Source organism: Arvicanthis niloticus, chromosome 7, assembly GCF_011762505.2.
Source record: "Arvicanthis niloticus isolate mArvNil1 chromosome 7, mArvNil1.pat.X, whole genome shotgun sequence".
Taxonomy (NCBI): Eukaryota; Metazoa; Chordata; class Mammalia; order Rodentia; family Muridae; genus Arvicanthis; species Arvicanthis niloticus.
In genome coordinates, this window is record NC_047664.1 from 39640799 (window position 1) to 39663848 (window position 23050).

Here is a 23050-nt window from a genome sequence, read left to right on the forward strand (position 1 = left end):
AAAAGGGCTAGCCATTTGCCAGCTATGGTTTGTGGCAGTTCTACTGCTGAGGGAGAAGAGGGGAGCCCAAAGGGAGGCAGGGCAGCTCAGGCCAGCCAGCCGCTGGCCCTGCAGCTGCCCCATCATCTGGCATACATTATCCCTCTGAGATTTTCTCAATGCTGCTTCTCATTAGCTCTCATCTTTACACTGTGGTCACCCTCCTGGGGAAAGCTGTAAGTAATGCTGTAGTTCCCGCCCTAATAGTGATGCCAGGAGTTCCTCCTCTGGCAGCCTCCTCCACAGTAGACCACGAGAGTTTCTGAGCAGCAAAGTTCTCTTGGTGGTGACAGTACAGCTTCACCCTAAGTACTGGGAAAGCCTTGCAGGCAGGGTGCTAGCTCTGCCCTCCCTGCACTGGAGCAGTGTGAGCGGGAACACCAGCCACTAGCACTGTATGGGGAGCACAGCCCAGGTAAGTGTTGTTGCGCAGAGCACAGGGAACCAGCACCCTGTCTGCACTGCAGGGCTCCCACTTCCTGGGCCTCTCTGCCTACCCACCCCTGCCCTCCTGGGCAGATAGCAAGCTCCAGCTGGGAGGAGTACAAGCAGCAGCTGCTGCTAATTCGGTCTAGGCTGGCCTCGATTTTGGTTGCCCTTAGTCTTCCCTAGGCCTCTTGGTGGACTTGGGAAGGGAACCGCTTGGGGAGGCTCTCTCCACCCTTGCCATCGTTCCCCTTAACTCTTCTACCAGCCTTCCACACGTCATCAGCAGGATGGGCAAACTGGAGCAGGTGGATGTGAACCTTTTCTGCCTGGTTGCCACAGACTTCTACAGACACCAGATAGAGGAGGAATTCGACCGCAGGGCTTTCCAGTCTGTATTTGAGGTGGTGGCGGCACCAGGAAGTCCATACCACAGGCTGCTTGTTTGTCTGCAAAATGTTCACAAGGTCACCACCTGCTGAGTAGTACCTGTGGAACAAGAGGCTGAGAGAAGGCAGCTGCTGGGGCCTGAGCCTCCAGGAGCCTATGCCAAGCTTCTGCTGGGGCTGCCTTGGTTATGCAGGCTTCCACTTGTGTCAAGTGGACAGCCAGGCAATGGCAGGAGTGCTTTGCAATGAGGGCTATGCAGGGAACATGCACTATGTTGGGGTTGAGCCTGAGTCCTGGGTCCTGGCCTCGCTGCAGCTGGTGGCAGTGCTAGGTTGACCAGGTGTTTGTCCTTTTCTTAGTGTTCCCCTGGCCATGGTCGCCAGGTTGCAGCTGTCCTGCTATGTAGAACACAAGTCCTAGCTCTTGCCAGATGGTTCTGAGCCCTTTTGTCCCACTGGGCTGGAGAGCTCCCTCCCACATTTACCCAGCAGGCGTACCTGCCACACCAGTGTCTGGACACAAGATGAGCGGTGTGTGTGGGGGGGGGGGGCTGAGAACTGGGGTCCCAGGTGTCCAGCATCATTTTCCCTTTCTCTGTTTTCTTCTCAGGAGTTAAAATTTAATTATATCAGTAAAGAGATTAATTTTAATGTAACTCTTCCTATGCCCGTGTAAAGTGTGTGACTTGGCAAGGCCTGTGCTGCATGTGACAAAGTTTATGGAAGTGGATGGGCCTTCTGGCCACCACTCCCTCTCCTGTAGCTACCCAATCTAGTCGGGCAGGTCCCTCATGTAGCCCTCCCACCACCCCTATGGCACTTGCACTTCACACAGCTCCTTTCTCTTATGCATTCCATTTAACCAGCACAGAGAGAGGTGTTGGTGTTGACTGCCTATGTGAAAATCCTGCCTGTGGCCCAACTGAGGAACCGAGGAGACTGACTTCCATTGTTATAGTTATAAGAGGCTTGCCCTGCAGCAGCCGCCCCTCGCCCACCACCCTAGGCATGACTGTCACGCTGTCTACTGACTACACTCTCCTAGTCTCTCAGCCTGGACCCAAAGAGGCTATCCCAATAACCTCATCCCTGGTCGTGGCTGACCTGCCCAGACACCAGCTGACCATTGTGGATGCTGTCTGTCCCTTTGTATCTTCTGCATGGTTGGGATCTGAGGAGTGCTAACCTGATTACCCCAAAGGTGTCTCTGAGCTATGGTTTGTTGGTGTGTCTCAGCTTCTCTTGGTCAAGGGAAAGCTTGGTGTCCTAGCAACAGTTAAGAATGGACCCAGAGCCTCTTTTACCCCTTCCTATCTTGCCTTCTGTCAACCCAGTAGAGTATAGACCTATGCCTGTCAGAGCCCAGGGAGGACTCAGCCCTGACAAGATGAGGCACCAAAGGGAAGGTTCAAAATCAGGTCAGCCTATGGCCTCAGACAGTTTCCCATGCTGGTCAGAGCTACCTCTTCTTCCCATGGCCCAAGCCCAGAGTAGCCAGGCCATGTTAATGAAAGTGAGCCCTGGACACTGCCTTCATTTCCTGGCTTGGTTTGAGAGCTCTGTTTGCTGTTTGTCTATATGACAGAGCAGGTTCTCTGCTGCTCTGCTAAGTCATGTCTGTATTTCTCAGCTGTAGAGTAGGAGAGAGGAGTAATTTGGAGCTATTTCTAGGCTACACAGGAAGAAAGATCTTGCAGCCTATGTTTAATTAACTGTGCTTCAGTCCATGGATTGCTTTCTTGAGACCCTTGAAGTTTCTTTTGTCTTCCCATCATGACAATTTTAAAAGGCTGCTGGGATGCAAGGTTCCCTACCAAACACAGGTTGTGGGGAGCCTCACACTTGGCCTAATTCTTTCTTTATCTACCCCTGACAAAGGCTACCCCTAGCCAGCCCAGCCCATACTGGTGCCATGGTAATAGGAACAGTGGACATGGATCAGGTCTTTCAAGAGGACCTTAAGGGAAGTTACTGAATTTTAATAAAAGAAAGTCACCGATGCCCCTTTGCTGATTTAGGGCTTCTACTTATTACCCTAGATTTCCCTCCTAGAAGTGCTTGGGGACCACATGGACGTTCTCACAATGCTGCCGCCACACTCTAAGGTTGGTCCAACAGCTCTGAGATGAGCATGTTGCAGGCCTAATTACTCCTCAAGGTAGATGTTCATAAGGAAACTGAATATAAAATGTAGAGCCATTCACCTGGGGATTATATCAGTGAGCTCAACCTCTAGTTTAATTGCACTCTTGTTCAGTGTGATCAGAAACAATTCTTAGTATGGGGCAAGAACAGCCTGTACGACAAGGCTGTTGTCTGCTCATGGGTACCACAACCTAGAGCTGTACCTGGGCACAGGCAGGTATGCATTTGCATGTGAATACACACACACACTCCTCAGAGACGTATGCAAGACCTCTAAAAATGCCTGTCCGATTTTTCTGAAAGCAGACTTTTCTTGCAGCTGCTACATACAGTCAACTTTGTGAGTCTAGCATCTGAGAATGGGACTCAATTTTTTAAAGTCCATAGCTCATTAAAGTCCCACTGGAGACATTGCCCCACCTGTCTAATTGCAGGAGGGACCAAAACTTTTTATCAAATTCCTCAAAAATCTAAAGATTTCCAAACTTTATTTAAAAAAAAAAAAAAAAGTTATTTTGACTGTGAGGTTTTGGGGGTAGGAGGTGGGATGTTGTTTTTGTTTTCCTGCTAGTACTGTCAGGAAAGATTTTAATAAAACCAGGGTAGAACTATTTGGCAATGCACTTCAGCATGTTTCTTCTCCAAAATGTGCCTCCCTCCCACTGATGGCCCCTTTGACATGTAGGTGACTTTGCCACTGCCAAGTGCCCTTTATTCTCTCATTTCGTCTGCACATGGACCCTTCTGGAGGGAAGAACTGTCGTGGAACCACCTCCCACCCTGTAGAATGCAGTGCCAGGGAAGGCACCAACCCTAACAGCCACCTTCCCTGGCAGGAAGCACCTTCCTGTGAATAAAGCAGCTCTGCTTCCGACTCATGGGACAGATTTTATACAGCAATAGCTTGGCTCACAGCCACCTGGCAAGGAGTCCTGCCTCCCATTGTGGGGCTGTAGGATTAGTCTCCTCTTGCAACCTGTGAGCATCCTTCCCCACACAGTCTCCCTCCCTCCCTCAACACTGAGCACTAGGATCATGGCTGCTACCAGGACAAGCATGAAGCTGTCATCCAGGGATTGGTATGTGGGAGTAGAAGACACTGAGAGCTGCTGAAGCTGGGTGGGGGCTCAGGATATCATGGTTTGGAAAAGAACTGTTCCTCAATGGCTCTGGAGCCTCCAGGAAAGAAGAACCAATGCTGAGCAGTTTGACAACTAAAGATGATGTCAAGGTTCAGGGCCACCCTCCATGTGTACTTGTCATACTTTAGAGCCATCAGAGGAACTGCTCTCCTCAGGTGTCTCTGGAAACACCCTCTGCCACAAGCTGGGTGTAAGGTAATAGGTGGCAGAGACCTATCTGCAGAGATTTGGCTGCATTCTAGGGGGCTCCTGTCTAGACCTTGCTGCTGTATGCCATGGGCTCCATTGGGAACTAGGAGGGCTGTGATGGGTGTGCCCCGGAGCCCAGCCTAGACCTGGCTGTCCATTTCCAAGAGGAAGGACTGACATGAAATGTATATTTAAAATTTTTAAATTACAGATATTGTACATTTGAATTAAAGAAGCAATTAAACCATCAGTTGTTGCTGTTTGAGGCTTGCTTTACTTTTGAGAATCTCCTTTCTAGCATTTGAGGAAAGCATCTCGCTTATCTCCAACAGGACAAGGATACTACCAGCAGCCATCTTGACACTGTAAAGGTCAAGCAAGCAACACTAGATATGAAATGAACCTGTGTGCCTGGAATTGGGACCAGGCCTAGGAGCTACTGAAGTGCTCTCCCTGTCTGGGAGATATGGTGTGCCAAGTTCTCATGGTTATTGGCGCTTTAAGCCTGTTGTGTGAGGTCTTAGATATTGTTTCAGCTTTCACACATTGCTCCAGGGTCCTACAGGGTTGGTGAGGCTCTGTCTTCACACAGGACACAGTTAGTCCTTGGAGTCTCTGCATGCTCTCCACCAGCCCTTCTTCCCTTCTGGTCATGCTCCTGATCCACATGGAGTCCTCTTTGCCCTTCAACATAACTGGTCTTTCCACCTTTGTCCTAGGCTGGCTGCTGTGTCTGCAGCACCTACCCTGTCCTTTGTAGATTACAACTCTTTTTACTTTGTCTGTGACATTGTCTGTCTTACCAGGTCTCCTCTTTAGTATCTGGGCTAGCCTGGAGTGCAGGTACTTTATCCACCAACCTGAAAGAACAAAGCTGTGAAACACTTTCTGAAGGCCTGTCAAGCTTTATTTTCGAGGCTAGAGTTGTCTACCTGGTCCTTCGGCCCACCAGACACTGAAATTAGTGCCAGGAGAACTCTTGGAGACTTATGGAGCCCAGCGCACGCCACTATCCCTTCTAGGGCATGGCACAGGGTCTGTTTTCTGTACAAGATAACGAACCCTTGGCAGGAGGGGCCTGGTAGGTGCCCCACCAAGTTTGGGGCTTTGCTCAGTAACTCAAGCACTTGATTGTAGCATGAGTGTTGTTGCTTCTACTCCCTAAATCTACCTCAGCAGTCCTCTCTAGTACTATGGTAATATTGCCCTTAAGATCTTCATCAACACTTGAGTTTGGGTCACTTCAGGGAAATGAAGTGCCTTTGCCCTTCTGGTAGATAGCTAGAGCTTTGACATAACAGGCATGGGTGATATTCCAGAAAAGCTAAGGGTAAGCCTCCCTGGGATGTTGGCAGTACATTATTCCTTCTAGCCACTATGGCAGAACACACTCCCTCACCACAGCAAGTCCTGCCTCCTGCCTGGGGAATGTAGCAGTACAGGACTTGAGGTACCCCTCAGCTTCATTGTCTTGTTTGTCTCCAATTTTTCCACAAAGCATTCTGAAGGAGCTTGAAGAAGGAGCCTGTGTTGGATAGGGGAATGGGTAGTCATGGTGAGTATGTATGCCATTTGTGGCCATGTGGCCACATACTGAGTGGACAGGGTCCAGGTTTCCTGGAGCTGTACCCAGGCTTCCTAGGGTGTGAGCCTCGCCTTCATATGAAGTAACAAAGCTCAACCAAATCAGAAAGACCTACTTGGGTAGCCCAGGGAAGGCTCATGAGCAGAGGTGGACCCAGGTACTTGAGAACCATTGAGACCTTCCTGGAATCCACACATATTCTTGGCCCTAAAAGCCTGAGTCTCATCTCCCTCCATGTTGTCGTCCTGAAAGGGATGCCTGCATCACTTCAAACTTGGGGTGGGCGTTTGGAGCCTGGACTCCTTATTGATGTGATAGCAATATCTAACATGCAAGCTAAACTACCTAGCTGCCTAGGCCTCTATCCCAAGCTAGGCTGCAAGGCCCCAGGAATTGCTGCGACAAGCCAATTCTAAGGTAGGTCATAACCCCTCTCACTATCCACCACTGACATAGGCCACACATCACTAACCACCCAGAGCAGTTCAAACTCCTTAGTGCCCTAGGACTTCCTGGACCCAGGTCCTACTACCTCTTAGGGCTGTACTTGGCCACTGCCACATGTGCACACATTTCATATACTCTCAGGCCCTTCAATCCCTAAATTTCTCCCGTCAATACAGGCTCAGTTCACAGTCCCTTGTTCTCAAGTTACCTAGCATTCCGCTGAAACTGGCCATTTTCTACTCTGGTCTCTATCCATATAAGCTAAGCTTGGCTGCTATCACCCTGGTCAGGCCTGGTTTCTTGCAGTCCTAACAGTTTCCATAAATAGAAGTTTTAGATTAGCCCCAGACTCATTATTTAGAGGGGAAACATGACCTAGAGAGCCTAAGTATGTCTCACCAGCTCACAATAGGACCAGCCTTGATTCCATTCAGTGTGCCTGGCCTTGAGGAGACACGTGCTAAAGCTGATCTGCCCCCTTTCCCTTCAGGTTCTACTGGGGGCCTAGTCCTCAGCCTCCTGCCTCCTCATCCCGTGACCACTGAGGGTCCTAGCAGGCCATGCAGCTGTGTCAAGGTATGGAACTCTACCCTGAATAAAGAAGTATGTCCCACCCTAGATAGGGGCTGCTGAGGCTTGGACAAACACCTGTTCATTCTTATCCTTGGAAGCCAGGCAAGGACTCTGCTCTACAGGGTGCCCCCACAGAGGCCACATTGTACCTGGGCTGCTGATGCCCACATGCCTGAGAAGAGGAGGCAGAAGCCCATCTTACCCCCCATTTAGGTGTCAACCAAAGTGTTGTATAATGAAATAGTTCCAGCCAGACTGGCTCTGAAGGCTTCTACCTCTGGGAATTTGGGCAAACAGCTGTTATAGATGTTTCCTCTGCAGCCATCTAACTATAGGACCCTGAGTAATGGTAGTGACATTTTTTTTTTTTTTTTAGCTGTCACAGGTACTTATCACTTTGATTTGTAACAAAGTATTCCTGATTTTTTTTCTGCTCAAAAGTTCTTTGAGACGATTCCACCAGTCTTAGCCAATCTGAGACTAAAATCTGACTCGCCCATCCTGCGAATGGCACGCAGATGCGGTAGTTTTTTAACTGGCCATTAAACTGGCCTGTGCTCCTGTCAACCTTGGCCACGTTTATTTGGATGGACATGTGGTCCTTGGCAGCAATGATGCAGTTGCTCACGGAACATTTTCGCGGCACGGACAGGTCCACAAACTTGCCGGCATTGTTCTGCATTCTGAGGCCGTCCCTGCTCACTGGTCTAGCAAGAACACAGAAAGGGATAGTGACATCCTTTAGCCAACAGCTAGCCACTTGCCTGACTTTGAACTCTCCAGAGGCTCTAAGAAGATTTGTGGAAAGGGCTAAGAGATGGCAGATGGGGACCTAGGACGACCTCATATCCCTAAAGAGGTTATGGCGCTTTGGCCAGCATTTTGCTGAGTCATTTATAGTCATCTAGCTAGCTCTTGTTATTTTAGTACAGAGATGAGGACACTGAGGCTGGAATACATTGCTAAGGTCATACAAAACTAGATTCAAAAGCTAGCAGCTTGAAACTAAGCATAGTGACATACACTTTTAACCCCAGTACTCAGGAGGCAGACAGGGCCAGCCTAGCAGGTTCCTAGTTGCCCTGCTCTTCAAGGATCAATTTGGTCCCATGAAGGCTGAACACTGAGTGGGGGGGAGGGGGGATTTAAGGGGGGAAGAATTTGAGGTTGGGGAGGTGGGAGTGGGGGTTAGGTGGGGGCACACCCTCATAGAAGTAGGAGGAGGGGGGATGGGATAAGGGTTTTCTGGGTGGTGGGGGGAATGGGGTAAGGGGATAAAATTTGAAATGTAAATATAATATCCAATTTTAAAAAAAAAGAAAAAGAATGGGGCTTCCTGGAGGAAAGAGGCATTTTCTAGCCATGAAGTCTGAGAACCAGACCCAGGTCCCACTCCCAGCACTAGGGGGCAGCAATAAACCAGCAGGCCAGTAGTGTGGCTGGCATGCTCAGTATCTGACTTGGGCAGTAAGAGGAGTTTTTGCAGACCTTCTGAGTACTCTTAGGAGAAATGGAACAATCATGGGTATCTGTCTGCTAGTTTAGCAGTAGGAAGTCCCTAAGTGACTCCCAGGGTTCAGAGAGGAAGTCTGGCATTGACCTGAACCTATGAAGCAACAGCAAGACTTCCAAGGGCTGCCCTCTGCTGCCTTTTTTTTTTTTCTAATTTTGGATTGCAACTAAGGTCACTCCCCCCACCCAATACATTACTGACTGTGCTCCTTACAGCAGACACAGAAAGCCCAGAGATACTGCTTTCTATAGGCTGAGTTCTTCCTGTCTTTGGTCAGACAGGGGGAAAGCCAGTGATCTGATTGGCAGCTGTTGTTCTGTTGACTAGAGAGTTTTAACCTAGTTGTTTGGGGACCAGGCATGACTACTAATAGAGTGTACTGGGCCCAGAGATTCTAGGATCAGACTAGACCGTGTGTCCACCACAGGCAGTCTAGCATGAGGGTCTTAGGTTCCATGTAGTCCATTTCCAAATGCTAGCTGTTGATGCCCCGTGGTAACTTTTCCCTCTGCGGATTCCACATTCTACACTCCTGCTCTGCTGGCTTCTCAGCCTGAGGTCCCTGCCTAGCCTTTCGGGCATATTAACCCCTCCTCTTGATGTTTTGCCTGTCCCCACCCCAACACTGCTCTATCTCTTGAGGACTAGCCCTAAAATATGCCCTGCTCAGGACATTGACATTACCTTCTGCCGGATGCTACTTTTCCCTAATGGGCCTCCTCAGCTCAGCTCAGTTTGCCTCTTCCATCAGGGCTATGCTCCTGCTTTTTCCCATGGTGAAGGTCAGCATCTGTGTCCTTCTGGCCTGCATAGCTAGGCAAGGCCTAGATCTGACTTGCCTGGCTTCCCAGCACCCACACAACCTGACACCCAGGATGTTTCGTGAGTGGAGCAAAAGAAGCAGAGTCAATGAGAAGGAGTCAGGGACTCATGAGGGCTAGCTTCACTAAAGCTTGACAGGCCTCTGAGAAGAGAGTGGCCTCTCAGCAAGGACCTCACCACACTAATAGTCATCAAGGCAGCATTGGGGCCTCTATCTCCCTGGTGACCCTGTACCTTTCGTCTCAGCATATCTTGGGCCTCGTTGGACTCTAACCTGTATGAACCAGGTGGGTCTGAGGTGGGGACTGCTACCCAGATCCCCCATGTAGGAGCCTGTCAGGCACAGCGAAAGCAAGTCTCTTCTGAGGCCTAGAGGGTCAGAAGGGTGGGAGGAGGGCTGGGAGCCACCATGGGTTTGGGTATAGCCTCTCACTGCAATATTGATGGCCCGTCAGTGCGGCCCTGATTCCTGTGCTTTCAGTTAAAAGGTTTCTGTTGTTGTAGCTTATGCAGTTGCTCTGTTGCTATGGAAACATGACATCAAAATGACGTTTCCCGTTTAAAAGCTTTTAACTAAATTCCTGCCTGTCAGATGTAGGCCCCATTTTGAGCGTGGAGCTGCCTCGAGCAAGCGAGTGAACAAGTGCACTGCCTCTCGCCCATGGTGCGCTGGCCAGGCCTGAGGCCCTGCCTGAGTGCCATCCTTAACCCTGCAGGTGCCTCCAGCATGGCAGCAGCCGAAGTGCCTGGCTACCTTGTGTCTCCTCAGACCGAGAAGCATCGACGGGCCCGCAACTGGACAGATGCCGAGATGCGCGGCCTCATGCTGGTCTGGGAGGAGTTCTTCGATGAGCTCAAGCAGACCAAGCGCAATGCCAAGGTGTATGAGAAGATGGCCAGCAAGCTCTTTGAGATGACTGGGGAGCGCCGGCTAGGCGAGGAGATCAAAATCAAAATCACCAACATGACCTTCCAGTACAGGTGAGCACGCTGGATGGTGTGGGAGGGTCTAGGCAGGTTGTTCCACTCTGCGCCACTCTGTGCTCTGAAGCAAGGAGGGTGTGTGTCGTCTGGGCTAGATGTCCACCTGTAGGTCAGAGCTCCACTTGGCAACATCACCTTCCAAAACCATTTGTGCAGCCTCCCATTGGGATGATGAGGAAACTGAGGCCCACAAGCAAAAAATCTGATCATGAACTCTCAAGTGGCAAAGCTGGGAGTGTCCTCAGCTCAACTTTCTGGGACTAGGGCTGGAGGTGCACCATCATGAGGATGGTTCTGAGGCTGACATTAGACCCGCCTCCTACCTGTCATGATGCCCCAGCAGTAGACCAGTAGATCAGATCTTGTAACCTCATCCTCAACTGGGACTACAGGGTAACAACTGGGCTTGGTTCTGCCTGCACCACCTACCACAAGTACCCAAGTTGGGCAGGGTATGGGGTTTCTTGTTTCATGTATGAAAACTGAAGCTAGGATGAAAAGGAGGTTTGACTCCCAGGCCTGGCCAACCGGTGAGCCCAGCCCAGGGCCAGCCTCAGGGTTGATAAGATGGAATTCTAGGGGGCTCCCCCGACAGCACACAACTCTAGGTTGGGGACTCCCCATCTGTGTCTCTGACTTTTCTGCCTCTCAGTTTGACTGTCCTAGCTTGCAGCCAAAGGAGAACCTGGGGGGGAACTGATACTGAGTTCACAGCCTGGAGCATCTCTGGTATCCAGGAAGGAGCAGCTGTGGTGGGTCTGACCTCTCTGGAAAGTCAAGTGCAGGGCGGGGATCATGGATGGGCTGGAGATTGTGGATTTTCCAGGCATGAGAAAGTAGTGGGTGGGATGAAGGTCAGAATATAAAGTGAAGGTTGTGTGCATGAGGCTTTTAGGAGGGGAGATGTCACAGTAGAAGTTGGAGCATGTCAAGGGAAGACAGTAGTTAAGTACTTCCCCAAAAGGCAAACTAGACAGTCTGGGCCTGGGGCTGCCTAAGATTGCATCCAGATCCCATGATAAGGGATGCTCCAGGGCTCACAGATGTACTAGTAGTCCATCTGGTGAGTTGGGCAGATGGAGAGGCTTGTTCAGACCTTGCTTTGCAGGCACATCTGTGAAGTCCCCAGCCAGACTCCATGGAAGAAAGGAGCTCTCCTGCCCTCACCAGTAAAGAGATGCCCCAAGAAAGGGAGGGAAACCCCTGCGTGGCCCACGAATTCTGTGCCCCTGGGAGATATGGCCCAACAAGACCTTGGACAGACCATGAGACCCTGAAACTCTATTTCTAACTGCTGATTTGATTTATGAGGGCCATGGAAGAAGTGAGAGGGCCTCAAGCCTGGCTTGTCTATGGCTCATTTCTGACCTCCAATGCTGGCCCACAGCTGAGCCTGAAAGCAAAAACCCGCAGCTCCAGCAGCTGCTTAGGCTTGCTGGCATCACAGTCATGTATTATAGCTGATGGTAAGTGTAAGCCTCTGTCTTAAGAGGAGAGAGTTGAGACCAAGTCTGTTGCCTGCAAAACAGTTGTGAACACACGAGGATAGCAACCATGGCCAAGGCTTGCCTGGCTTACTCATGCCCCATAGTCCTATTCCAGTGCTTGGTGAAGAAGGGATTTCTGGGGGAGATGGGAAGCACCACTGGTTGTTTTCCTTAGCTTCTCTTCGACTCAGTAGCTCACAATGTCTAGCTATAATATTTATTATTTATCTTGAAAGCCTCCCACAGAGTCCTAGGGGAGGGATTCTGTCTCCATTCCTAGAGGTGGTTGTGAGCCAGATGAGAGTACATGGAAAGACCAGCCACTGCAGTCTAGGGGTAGGAGTCATAGCACTTCATAATTTATAAAGCACATGTAGGCCGTGGTTCCTCATAGCTGACCAGTTCTTTATCCATCCATTCCCGACTTCACAGCAGTGTTTTCTTTTTTACAAGAGCTGTTTATATATTAAGGTTCTGACTTGAAGGAAATATGAACAGGTAGCTAGGTTCCTTGGACCATGATTTGTTGGAATACCACATGAGGCCCCCACACGGAAGACAAGCTGTTCCCATTTCTCCAAGGAGCGGGCTGGCTTAAGTGGAGAAGAGAAAACAGGGGCAGGGGTTCTCTAGAGAGGAGGAGCCTGGGTAGAAGGCTGACGTGGCACTAATGGTAATAAACTTTGCCTTCCCTGTGTCCCCAGGTGGTTTAATGGTGCCTGCTATTCATTCAGAGCAGTCTGCTCTGCTCTATGTGACCTGCCTCTGCTCTCTGATGCAGTCATGCTGTGTGGTAGAGCCCCCTAGGCCCATGCTACTCCCCAAGGCCAGCCTCTGCTTTGGTTAAGTGCGTCAGTCCTGGGCAGCAGCCCCTTATTCTTGGCTATACCCGTGTTGGGGGGCTCCTTCAGCCAGCTCTCCATCTTCAGAGACCAATAAGACTATGGCCAGCCCTTGCAAATAACCTGTATGGGCCCAAAGTGGCCCTAAGGACCACAATGCTTCTATGTTGCCTCTTTCTCTTCAGACCAAAACTGTTGAACCAGCCTGTGTCCAATTTCTGTATCCCTCCCTTCTCAGGGGATGACCAAGGACAGAGATGTGATAATCCTCTCAGTGTACAGGACCTGGCTGTTGGAGAAGACAGGGCATAGGATCTTGAGGGCACAGGTCGCACTGATCAGACCCTCAGCTCTGGCACTAGTAGAGAGTGGGATGTGAGGCAATGTGAGATGGCACTGGCCACACAGCCCCACAGTCTCTGGGCAGGCTGTAGGTTTGAGAGCTAAGTCAGGCTTAGCTCAGGGCTTGAATGGTAGCAGCATTACATTGATGATACGGCCTAACAAATTTTCCTGGTAGATTCAGCTGAGAACAGTGTTGGAGCCTGGACCCCTGGTTACCAGACATTATTTTATTAAATCTTTTCTTTAGCTTTGTGAAGAAGGATTTACTTTTTCATCCCCATTTTTCTAATATAAAAACATGAAGGCTCAGAGAGGTTAATGAACCTGTCCAAGATCACAGTGTATGTGCAAGATACAGGCTCAGAACTGTGAGTATTGTTTTCCTGTGGCCCTGCTGTTCTCTCTCTTGGAAGCATCTTTGTAGACTACAACTGCTGCTATGTCAGTGTCTCACACACAGTCTCATCACTGAAGGTTAATTTACATAAAAAGCACTCAGTTCATTGTAGTGAGTTTAGACCCCACAGAAGAACAGAGACCACAGGAACCAGCCCCAAGCTCCCAGCACCTATGGATACCCTTCTTCATGCTTGGCTTTCCTTTCTGACGCCCAAGGCTATACAGGCCCCAAAGCCTCTACCTTCTGTCCAGTGTCATAGGACCCTAGAGCCTGGCTGTTTTTGCTGAGGAAGACCGTGCTGGCTGAGAGTGGCTCCCGCCTGTGTTAGCATGGCTCTCTCTGGGGACCTAGACCCCTTGAGTGTCACTCTGCCCAAGGGTCAGGCAGGACAGACTTCACCTGCTGTTTCTCACCTTGGCTCTTGTATCTCTCGTTTCAGGAAATTAAAATGCATGACAGATAGCGAGTCCGTCCCGCCGGACTGGCCCTATTACCTAGCCATTGATAGGATTCTGGCCAAGGTCCCTGAGTCCTGTGAGGGCAAACTGCCGGATGGCCAGCAGCCGGGGCCCTCCACGTCCCAGACCGAGGCGTCTCTGTCGCCGTCTGCTAAGTCCACCCCTCTGTACTTACCGTATACCCAGTGCTCCTATGAAGGCCGCTTCGAGGATGATCGCTCCGAAAGCTCCTCCAGCTTACTGTCCCTTAAGTTCAGGTAGTGTGTGTTTGCTCTCCCTGTCCTGACCCAGCACTGCTTTGGCATCTTTGTCCCCTGCCCTATTCCCAAATGGGACCAAAGCTCCAGTGCTCAGAGCAAGGGGCTGGCAGTGGCACAGTGACACGCTCTGGTCTCCTCTGGTCTGACTGGCTGCACAGGTCGTAGCTGTGGCCTGGTTCCGGGCCAGGTCAGCCTCAGAGCAGCAAGAGCTCTAGTGCCAATGGGTAGGTGGGGCTTGTCCAAGGCTCCATCACTTCTTACCTGCATGGAAAGTTCTTTGACCTCTCTGACCCCTGACTCCCACCATAAAAATGGGGATAAATCAGTATTCCTCAAGGAGAAAAGACACAGGGCCAGGCCCCAAGCATACTTTCCCTGCCTGCCAAATCCCAACATGGGCCCTTTCTTGGGTCCACACCTCAGCAACAAGTCCTCACAAGATGGAAATGCAGACCTGTCCCTCACGAGCAGTGAATGGGCCTGTATTATCTGTCTTATCTGTCATCACACTCCAGGCCTGTGTTAGCCACACGCCTGTGCCTGCAAGATACTCACAGAGCCTCTGAGTTGGGGGACAAGAAGGAGATGCCCTGTAGCTTTAGACTGTGGAGTCCAGAGCAGCCACTTCAGGGATATTTAGGATGGGTTTCCAAGGTAAAAGAGGATTCAGGTAGTTGAAGAAACTAGTAAATATTGCTTTGAGTTATGGACTTTCAAGCCTGTTTTACAACAGATAAGGTAGGAAAGGTGTCTTCGTGGAGGTCTCAGAACCCAATGTCCCTAGGGCTGGGAACATCTGCTTAATTCACCCAAAAAGCCCTTCTCTAGAGGGAAGGGCCCAGACAAAATCTGTCTTTACTAAAGCCAGACCAAACTAGCAGAGAAGCCTGAGATTTATGGCCAATTGTTCCCATGGCTTACCAAGCCCAGTTCCCAGGCACAGCTTCCTGGGGCTCTGTCCCCAAGACTAACTGATCTTCACTTTGCTCAGAACACAGAGCACTGGCCAGATAATGGCAGCTACCAGAATAGGCCTTAGGGTCTGGTATGCTTTGGCAGCTTTCTGCTGTACAGCAAGGGCTTTTAGACTAACAGAGAGCACCCATGGGGCATCTCCTGGGGAGGAGCCCAGATGCCTGTCTGACCACCCCCTTCCCATTGCCAAAGGCATACTTGGAGACAGAGGGCTCAGGGTAGACCTTCATTCTGAACCCATTTCTTCATCTGTCATAGACCAGTGGGGACTACAGACTTCACTTCCCTTAAAAGTACCAAGTACCACACAATTCCCAGCATCTTTCTTTGCTGCTCCCTGGAGTAGGCTCTTCACCAGCGAGCACCCTCCACCAGCTCAGTGGGCTTGGGGTGCTGTTGGGATCATGTACCTATATAGTCCACAATCTGGGATGTGGATGAGTTTGCCATTGCCTGCCCCTCCCACAAGCCAGCACTATCACCTGTGATAGTGCTGTGAGCTCTGACCCCTCCCCACCTCTGTGAGCTGAGACCTGAGCCCTAGATATGGCTCCTGGGGCCTCAGTGTTCCTCTTTGTCCAGTGGGGTATCTGGGAAGGTCTAGTAGCTCCCATGTTCCAGTCCCTGTAACCAACTCATCTTTCCCCGACAGGTCAGAGGAACGCCCTGTAAAGAAACGCAAGATGCGGAGCTGTCACCTACAAAAAAAGAAACTGCGACTGCTGGAGGCCATGCTGGAGGAGCAGCGCAGGCTGAGCCGCGCCATGGAGGAGACATGCCGAGAGGTGCGTCGTGTGCTGGACCAGCAGAACATCCTGCAGGTTCAGAGCCTGCAGCTTCAGGAGCGAATGATGAGCCTGCTGGAGAAGATCATCGCCAAGTCCAACGTCTAGGCCATGGAGAGGATGCCAGGTGCCACGCCGTCCTATCTCAAGGCCCACCCAGGCTCAGAGTCCTGCCCACCCAGGCAGGTGTCCAGGAAGGGGACAGGCTTCAGCCTGGCCTCTGTGCTTCTCTGAAGGGCTTTCTAGGACTCCAGTGGCATTGGGAGACCTTGGGACCCCCATCTCTAGCATTAATGCCAGGGACTCCAGGACAATAGGTAGTGAGGAGGTCCCAGAAGCCACTCTCCAGTATAGTCACTATCTGATACTTGAAACAGCTTTTGATATTAAACATACTTTCCATTATTGCCTGGAAGCCAGCTTTCCTCTCTCTGGTGTAAAGGGGAAGGGGAAGTGCTGGCTTGGATGATTCTCTTCAGTAGATAAAAGCAAATGCTATAGGTCAGAGGCGTGTGTGTGCGTTCCTCCACAGGATCTGTAGCAGCTACCCTGACTACCCAGTTATCACAGTACCAACTCCACTCTTAGTGACTGTTTGAAGCTTCACACTAGCACAGAATGCAGCCGACTCCTACTGCTTATGCTCTCTGGCCTGTTGATATGAGTCCTGGTGATAACAGTGGCGTGCTAAGTGAGGCATAGGTCCTGGCTTGATGAAGCTTTGGTTCAGTCATCAGAGAAGTGGTAGGCAGTGATAGTGGGTGCTCAAGGGAAAGGTTGGGCCTGTGACATAAGGAACCAGATTCTGGTGGGGAGAGGAAGAGCAGCACCCCATATAGGGAACAGCCATTGCGAACAATACCTAGAGCGCCTGATGCCAGTGGCCAGTCGGCAGCCAACAGCCAGATCACCTAGAGCCATGCACTTCTGGAGGAGGTTTGTGTTTTCTCTAAGCTTGTTGGGAATAGGCAGAAGGCTGGACACACTGGTCCAGCTTGCCACAGTCGTTCTACCATATGAAAGGCTCTTCCCAGGACCCCCTCACTGAATATCCTGTTTCATTGCAAGTCTGTGTCATCCAGATGGTGTAGAGGCTGCCTATGGGAAGGGCTGCATGTTTTGTGCAGCTGAAACAGAGTAGCAGGCATGATCTGTCTTGCTCAGGTCTTCTGAGTTCTCAGGTCCTCTGTCCCCACACAGGGCTCTTGAGTCCATGTCTTGTGGCATGGCAGCCACATTCAGCTGGCAACCACAGGCAGTGGGAAACATTCAGTTAGTGGTACTGATGAAGCACCTGTCAATATCTGTGGTGTAAATTAAGCAAAGTGCCAGCTGTCCATGTGATGTCCCTGTGTCTTTAACCTGGCAGAGATCAAATAGTTAGCTTTGGGGCACCAGGACAAGTAACTACAGCCCCCTCCTGAAAAAACAGTTGGATGGCTCCAGGAAGAGGGGGAACTCAGAGACATATAGTACTTGAGAGCCAAGGCAAGGAGCCTCCTGTCTTCCAGACTTCATCTGCAGCCTTAGGTGCTTGGGGACCCACCGTGGACAGTGATCTGCTGACATCATCTGGTGTGTCCTTGAGTACTTCCCCACTTCTTTTTTAGCTACTGGGCCATTCAAGGAGCAAAATAACTCTATTAGTAAACACTAAAATATCTGATCAGGTTCAGCCAAACATGAACACAAAACTAAACGCATCAAGTGCTTTCACCATTACTACCTGATCCTCTGACATCTAGAACCAGACACTGGTCAGCAAACAAAGAAAGCCAAGGGACAGGATGAAGACATGACAGTTACCTTTATTTTCAGATAGCACTTTGGACGATCCAGAAGACTAAACATACAAGACCTCAAGTGCTACAACCTAAAAGTATTAAAATTGAGGATGAGAAATGAGTCTGTTCAGCTGAGACCAGAGTAGTAGACTGCCCAGGAGTGGAGTCACCAAGAAAGACAGAGGCCCTTGTAAAGATATGCAGTGTCAGTGAAAGATGCAAGACAGTACACAGGGGTGGGTTGCTGAGTCCACCAGAAAGCCTCCACAGAAAGCCTGCTCATTGTATTCATGTGATCCCAGTATGTTTCTGAAAGAACTGTAGATTTTGCTGTGAAACGACAAAAATTACATTTAAATTCATATGAAACAAAGAATAGGTCCAACGGTGGGAAAACTTTCTCAGTTGCTTGTGGAGTTGGGGCACACAGCAGGAGCCTGTGGTGATGCTAATGAGAAATGTCACCCACAGTCTCAGTCTCCAGGTGGTGGTGGTGTTTTCAAGGCTTAGGGGTATGACCTTGTTGGAGAAGGTATATCACTGAAGGCAGATTTTGAGAATATAAGACTTGTGTGATTTAGTGAGCTCTGTCTGCTTCTTCCTTGTGGTTTAACATGAGAGCTCCCGGGTGTTCCTGCCACCATGCCTGCCCACTGCCACACGATGCTATGATGCTATGATGCTATGATGCTATGATGCTATGATGCTATGATGCTATGATGGTGATGGCCGTTTCTCCCTCTGCAACCATAAGCCAAAAGAAACCGTTCCTTCTATAAGTTGCCTTGGTCATGGAGGCTTACAGCAGCAACAGGGAAGTCGGAGGGACTCAGAAACTGGGAAGAGCCTTGAGGACAGGAACTCCCTCACTAGCTAAGGGGATTGTAACAGCCTCTTCAAGGATCCATCTGAGGAGATGTTTCTTTCTAGGCAGCAGCTCCGCAACTCACACGGCGCCTCAGCAGGGCAGCTTAGCATGTCACTGGAGCATGGTAGAGTCCAGACCATCATCTCAGGGATCCCGGTGACTCAGAAAAGTGATCAAGGATCCCAGAGAACATTGAAGAGTTCTAGACAGCAGTGCCAGTACCTATAGAATACCTTATTTAAAAATTAAACTTTAGCCGGGCGGTGGTGGCGCACGCCTTTAATCTCAGCACTTGGGAGGCAGAGGCAGGCGGATTTCTGATTTCTGAGTTCCAGGCCAGCCTGGTCTACAGAGTCAGTTCCAGGACAGCCAGGGCTACACAGAGAAACCCTGTCTCGAAAAACCTAAATAAATAAATAAATAAATAGATAAATAAATAAATAAATATAAAAAAAAATTAAACTTTAGACATGAAGAGGTTATTTATTTCAGAACAATAAACCTATTATATGTTACTATCAGGACCAATTGTATGAAAAATGTATTTTCCAAAATAAGGTTTCAACAAGAAAAGTGGCATTGTTATTTGTACAAATCTCTGGCTCAAAGGAACCATCTAGGGCTCCTCAGGCATCTGTGTGCTCTGCTGCTGGAAGAGTTTCTGGTTGTTAAGTCTAATCTCACAGGAATAGTTACCTGGAAAGAAAAGACATTCAAAAAACAAATCAATGTGGCTGTTACAACTCTGTCCTACCTCAAACTTGAGGAGCTGGAAGATGGAGTTTTTGTTTTTCTGGGGTGGGGATTGAACCCAGGGTCTCATGCATGCTAGGTAAATGCTCATACCTTAAGCCACTTCCCTGAAAGCCCTAAACTTTCCTTAAGACTCATCTTATGCCTCAATGGCTCTTTATCCTTCTGTGAGTTTGGGTCCCAAGTGGGCATTTGGAAACATTTTTGGAAAATATTGTACCCATAATGATACAACTGTTCCTAGTATTATAACATGTCATCAATCAGATGCCAGATAATTAGTCACCTTTGCCCAGTCACTGACAGTCTCAGCAGGAAGACCTCAGGTGGGCAGTGTCAAAGCTCACTGTGGTGGGAGCAAGTATTTCCAAAGTTTGACTCTTACAGGAATGTGTGAACTTTACTATTAATAACAAATGCTGCCACTGTTTCTCTTAAGGAAAAGGCCTACCTTTTCCCTCATTTCTCAGGAATATACCTACCAGTGCCCTGGCCTGCCAGTATTCTTTCAAGGAATCTTTATAAGCCGTATTTTAAAACAGCACACACAGCTGCACACAGGCCTCTCCTTGGTCACCCAACACGCAAACGTGACAAAAGCTCTGAATTGTGCTTTCCATTCCATCATCTCAAGGTTAAGACTTAGTTTGTCAGTCATCCTAGTGCCTCATCAGGGACACTTGAGCAGAACCGGTGGCTCATGCCTGTAATCCCAGTACTCAGGAGGCTTAACCAGAAAGCTTTCTGTGAATTTAAGGCAAAAGAGCAAAACCTTGTAAGAGAGAGAGAGAGAGAGAGAGAGAGAGAGAGAGAGAGAGAGAGAGAGGAAGAAGAAGGAGGAGGAGGAGGAGGGAGGAGGAGGGAGGAGGAGGAGGAGGAGGAAGGAAGGAAGGAAGAGAGGGAAAGAAAGGGAAAGTGCATATAACACACGAAAGGAAGGAAGAAGAGAAAGGTTGCTGAATAAAATATTAACAAACCCCAGGCACCATAACCAAGCATGGCTTTCTTAGGAAGGTCACTGCAACATTGCTTAGAAGTAATAGAAAAGGAAATTCTATGATTATCCCTAGTCTCTCATGACTGTAAAACAGAAAGCCTGAAAGAATTTTTTTATTCTGAGAATTAATAAGGGGAGATATATAAAATTCACCCCTTTTTATATGAGTAACAACCAGAGCAGTACTGGGTAGGTAAATCATCTCATTTATAATAGCATCAAAAAATTACAAAGTTATATTGTTCATGGTGACACAGGTATTTAATCCTTACACTGGAGAAGCAGAAGCAAGCAAGACCCTGAGTTTGAGGCTAGCCTGGTCTACATAGTAAGCTCCAAGCTAGCCAGGGCTACATAGTGAGGCCATTCCCAGAAGAAGAAGGAGGAGAAGGAAGAAGGAAGAAAGGAAGAAGGAAGAAGAAGGAAGAAGGAAGAAGGAAGAAGAAGAAGACAATTTCTAAGTTCCTTGAATAAATGAGCCAATGAGGGATGATTGTGGAACAAAGGAAAGAAGTCCAGCACTAGGCACAGTCCGTCTGCAGGGGAGGATGGGAAAGGGAATCCAGATGCAATTCCAATAGAGCCTAGCTTGTGGAGAAGGTTGAATCAAAACCAGAGGTAGCCGTCTCACCAAGATGGAAGCTTTGGTGGTGCCTCCCACTGGGAGTAGTTGCCAAGGCTCTGCCATAGTCTGCAGGGGTTAGATGGAAGAGGAGACCCAGCTCAAAGCCCTGTTGACTTTTCACAGGCTTGGCAGAAGTGACCCTGATAGTGATGAGCAGTGGCCTGGGTATAGATGGCAAGAAATGAGGCTGCGCTGAAATCATGACCGAACACAGAGTTACAGGTGAATAAGACTTCAATGTTAAGAGTAGAAACATTCTAGGAGGTGTTTTGGAAAGCGGTGGAACCTTGGGCTCTCAGAGATTTATGAGCAGGGTGACTTGGAAAGTAATTTGGTTATTAAAGTAAAAAAGATCAGTTATGACAAGAGCTTTATACACCAGGTAACATGGGTGGGACAAAGGGTTCTGTATAGGATAGACTTTTTTTTTGATATAAGGCAAGAACTGAAGCTTCTGGGAACTTCCTGGGAGGAGGCCTGGGTAGCCTTGCTCTAGTGATACCTATCCTGGCTTCTTCCAGGGACCGTCATGTGCCCTTCTAAGATGACACTGGCACTGAGGGTTCCTGGTGGATTCTTGACCTTTCTATGCTAGTTGAGGAATGTTCCATATGCTGGAAATCACATTTCCCACAATCTCTACTTTGTGTTCTAGGAAAGCGGGGTCAAAGTTGAGGCTATGAGGCACATGGAGACAGGAGGTTAGAGGGTTGTTGGTCAGGGCACACAGATGGCCCAGGAGCTCCCATGTGCATGGTTCTCCCCACTGACTCCTACTGGTACCCATCCCTAGTACCTTACTGTGAACTCATGGGTCTATCAGAAGCTCCACACAACAGGACAGGCCTGGTATTCAGTTGTCCCTGGAAATTGCTACCCAGGGATGCCAATTCTGCAATGGCTTGGTTCTCCTTGGACTTTACCTCCTAATCTTGTCCCACAGAGGCTCAAGGTCCAGTTCCCATAATGGCAATTGCTACACATACTCTCCCAGTGGGTGCTTGCTTACCTGTAACCCTGTGGTAGACTCACTTCCCATGGTAGGAACTGGAATACAGAACTGGAATTTACCCAGGAGGCCCTTCTTGAAGGAATTGGGATGTGCTAGATCCTAGCCTGGTTCCAGGCTCAGGGATGGGGGCTGTACCCTGCCCTCATGGAGGCAAGAACAGCCTGTGGCTTACTTATCTAACTCCATACACTTTGTGTCTAGGTCTGCCCAGGTTCTTGTCTTCAGGAGACCCTGCCCATAGCACTGTCTGACATCATCAATATTCATTCTTTATTACTTTATTTGGGGCAGCAATGTCCCTAGCTAAATCCAGTCACATCAAAGTCCCTCAAAGTTTATGGTGACAAGCAAAATATCTGACAGAGCTGCTGCAAAATATATGAAGCAGCCTTTTAAAAAAGGGACAGACAGGGTTTTTTTCTGTTATTTTTCTGTATTTTTTTAAAAACGTGTGTGTGTGTGTGTGTGTGTGTGTGTGGTGTGTGTGTGTGTGTGTGTGTGTGTGTGTGTGTGTGTTGGTGGCCTTGGCATGAACACTTGGAGGTCAGAGAACAACTTGGAAGAATCAGTTATCTCCCTCTACCTTGTGGGTTCTAGGAATTGAGCTCAGGTTGTCCAGCTTGGCAGCAACTGCCTTTAATTTGCTAAGCCATCTTGCCAGACCCTATTTTTCCATGTCTTCTAGTTTCTTCACCAGAAAGAGTGAGGTGGAGGTGTCTGGCTCCTGGCTTTATAGCGTTTCCAAGGGAACTTTAAGGATGAAAGCCTGAGGGTACCATGGTACTAGTACAGGGGCTTAACTTTTTATGCAAATGAGAAGTGAATCCAAACCAAATCAGTATTGGTCTCATATCTGCAACCAAACACAGTTTTAACAGGATGTAGAAATTGAAAAAATAGCAGTTTCAACTAAACCAAGCACAGAGTTGGCTCAAAGGACAAGAACAATTGAATAGGGAGCCAGCCATTTGGGGAGGCTCCACCTACCACAGAGCTGTCTTGGGAGAAGGGTGGTAAACAGGCATCAGGTGCCTGAGCGGAAACCCATATACAGATGATGGACCAGCAGAAATGGCCACATATGGAGCCTTCTTGCCACTCAGTAAAGTTCACTAGGGGTGATGGCTTTGTGCTGAACGGTCATTCTGTAAGTGAGGGTGATGGGCAAGGTTTCTCCACAGAATAAATGTGCTCTGCCTCTGCCT

At 49.1% G+C, this 23050-nt stretch overlaps 2 protein-coding genes and 1 pseudogene across 6 annotated transcripts in view; 2 read left to right on the forward strand and 1 right to left on the reverse strand.

The window, feature by feature from the left end:
* Htt (huntingtin) overlaps positions 1-4580 on the forward strand; it is a 144171-nt gene extending 139591 nt beyond the window's left edge. The window contains exon 67 of the mRNA XM_034508291.2: positions 734-4580. Coding sequence (XP_034364182.1) covers positions 734-947 — 214 coding nt within the window. The 3' untranslated portion in view covers positions 948-4580. The remainder of the gene's footprint in view (positions 1-733) is intronic.
* A 143-nt stretch (positions 4581-4723) lies between these two features.
* Msantd1 (Myb/SANT DNA binding domain containing 1) lies at positions 4724-20047 on the forward strand. Of its 5 annotated transcripts, none has more exons than XM_034509110.2 (5): positions 4724-5885; positions 6853-6938; positions 9987-10251; positions 13768-14043; positions 15674-20047. In XM_034509110.2, exons 2-5 carry the CDS (start codon positions 6923-6925, stop codon positions 15912-15914), a joined length of 798 nt encoding a protein of 265 aa, XP_034365001.1. In that variant the 5' UTR covers positions 4724-5885; positions 6853-6922; the 3' UTR covers positions 15915-20047. The 5 variants fall into 5 exon arrangements, with proteins under 5 accessions (XP_034365001.1, XP_076794457.1, XP_076794456.1 ...); XM_076938342.1 differs by having other exon boundaries at positions 10040-10251; XM_076938341.1 differs by having other exon boundaries at positions 4724-6938; positions 10040-10251.
* LOC117712887 (small ribosomal subunit protein eS21 pseudogene) lies at positions 7370-8024 on the reverse strand (annotated as a pseudogene).
* Positions 20048-23050: the final 3003 nt, after the last annotated feature.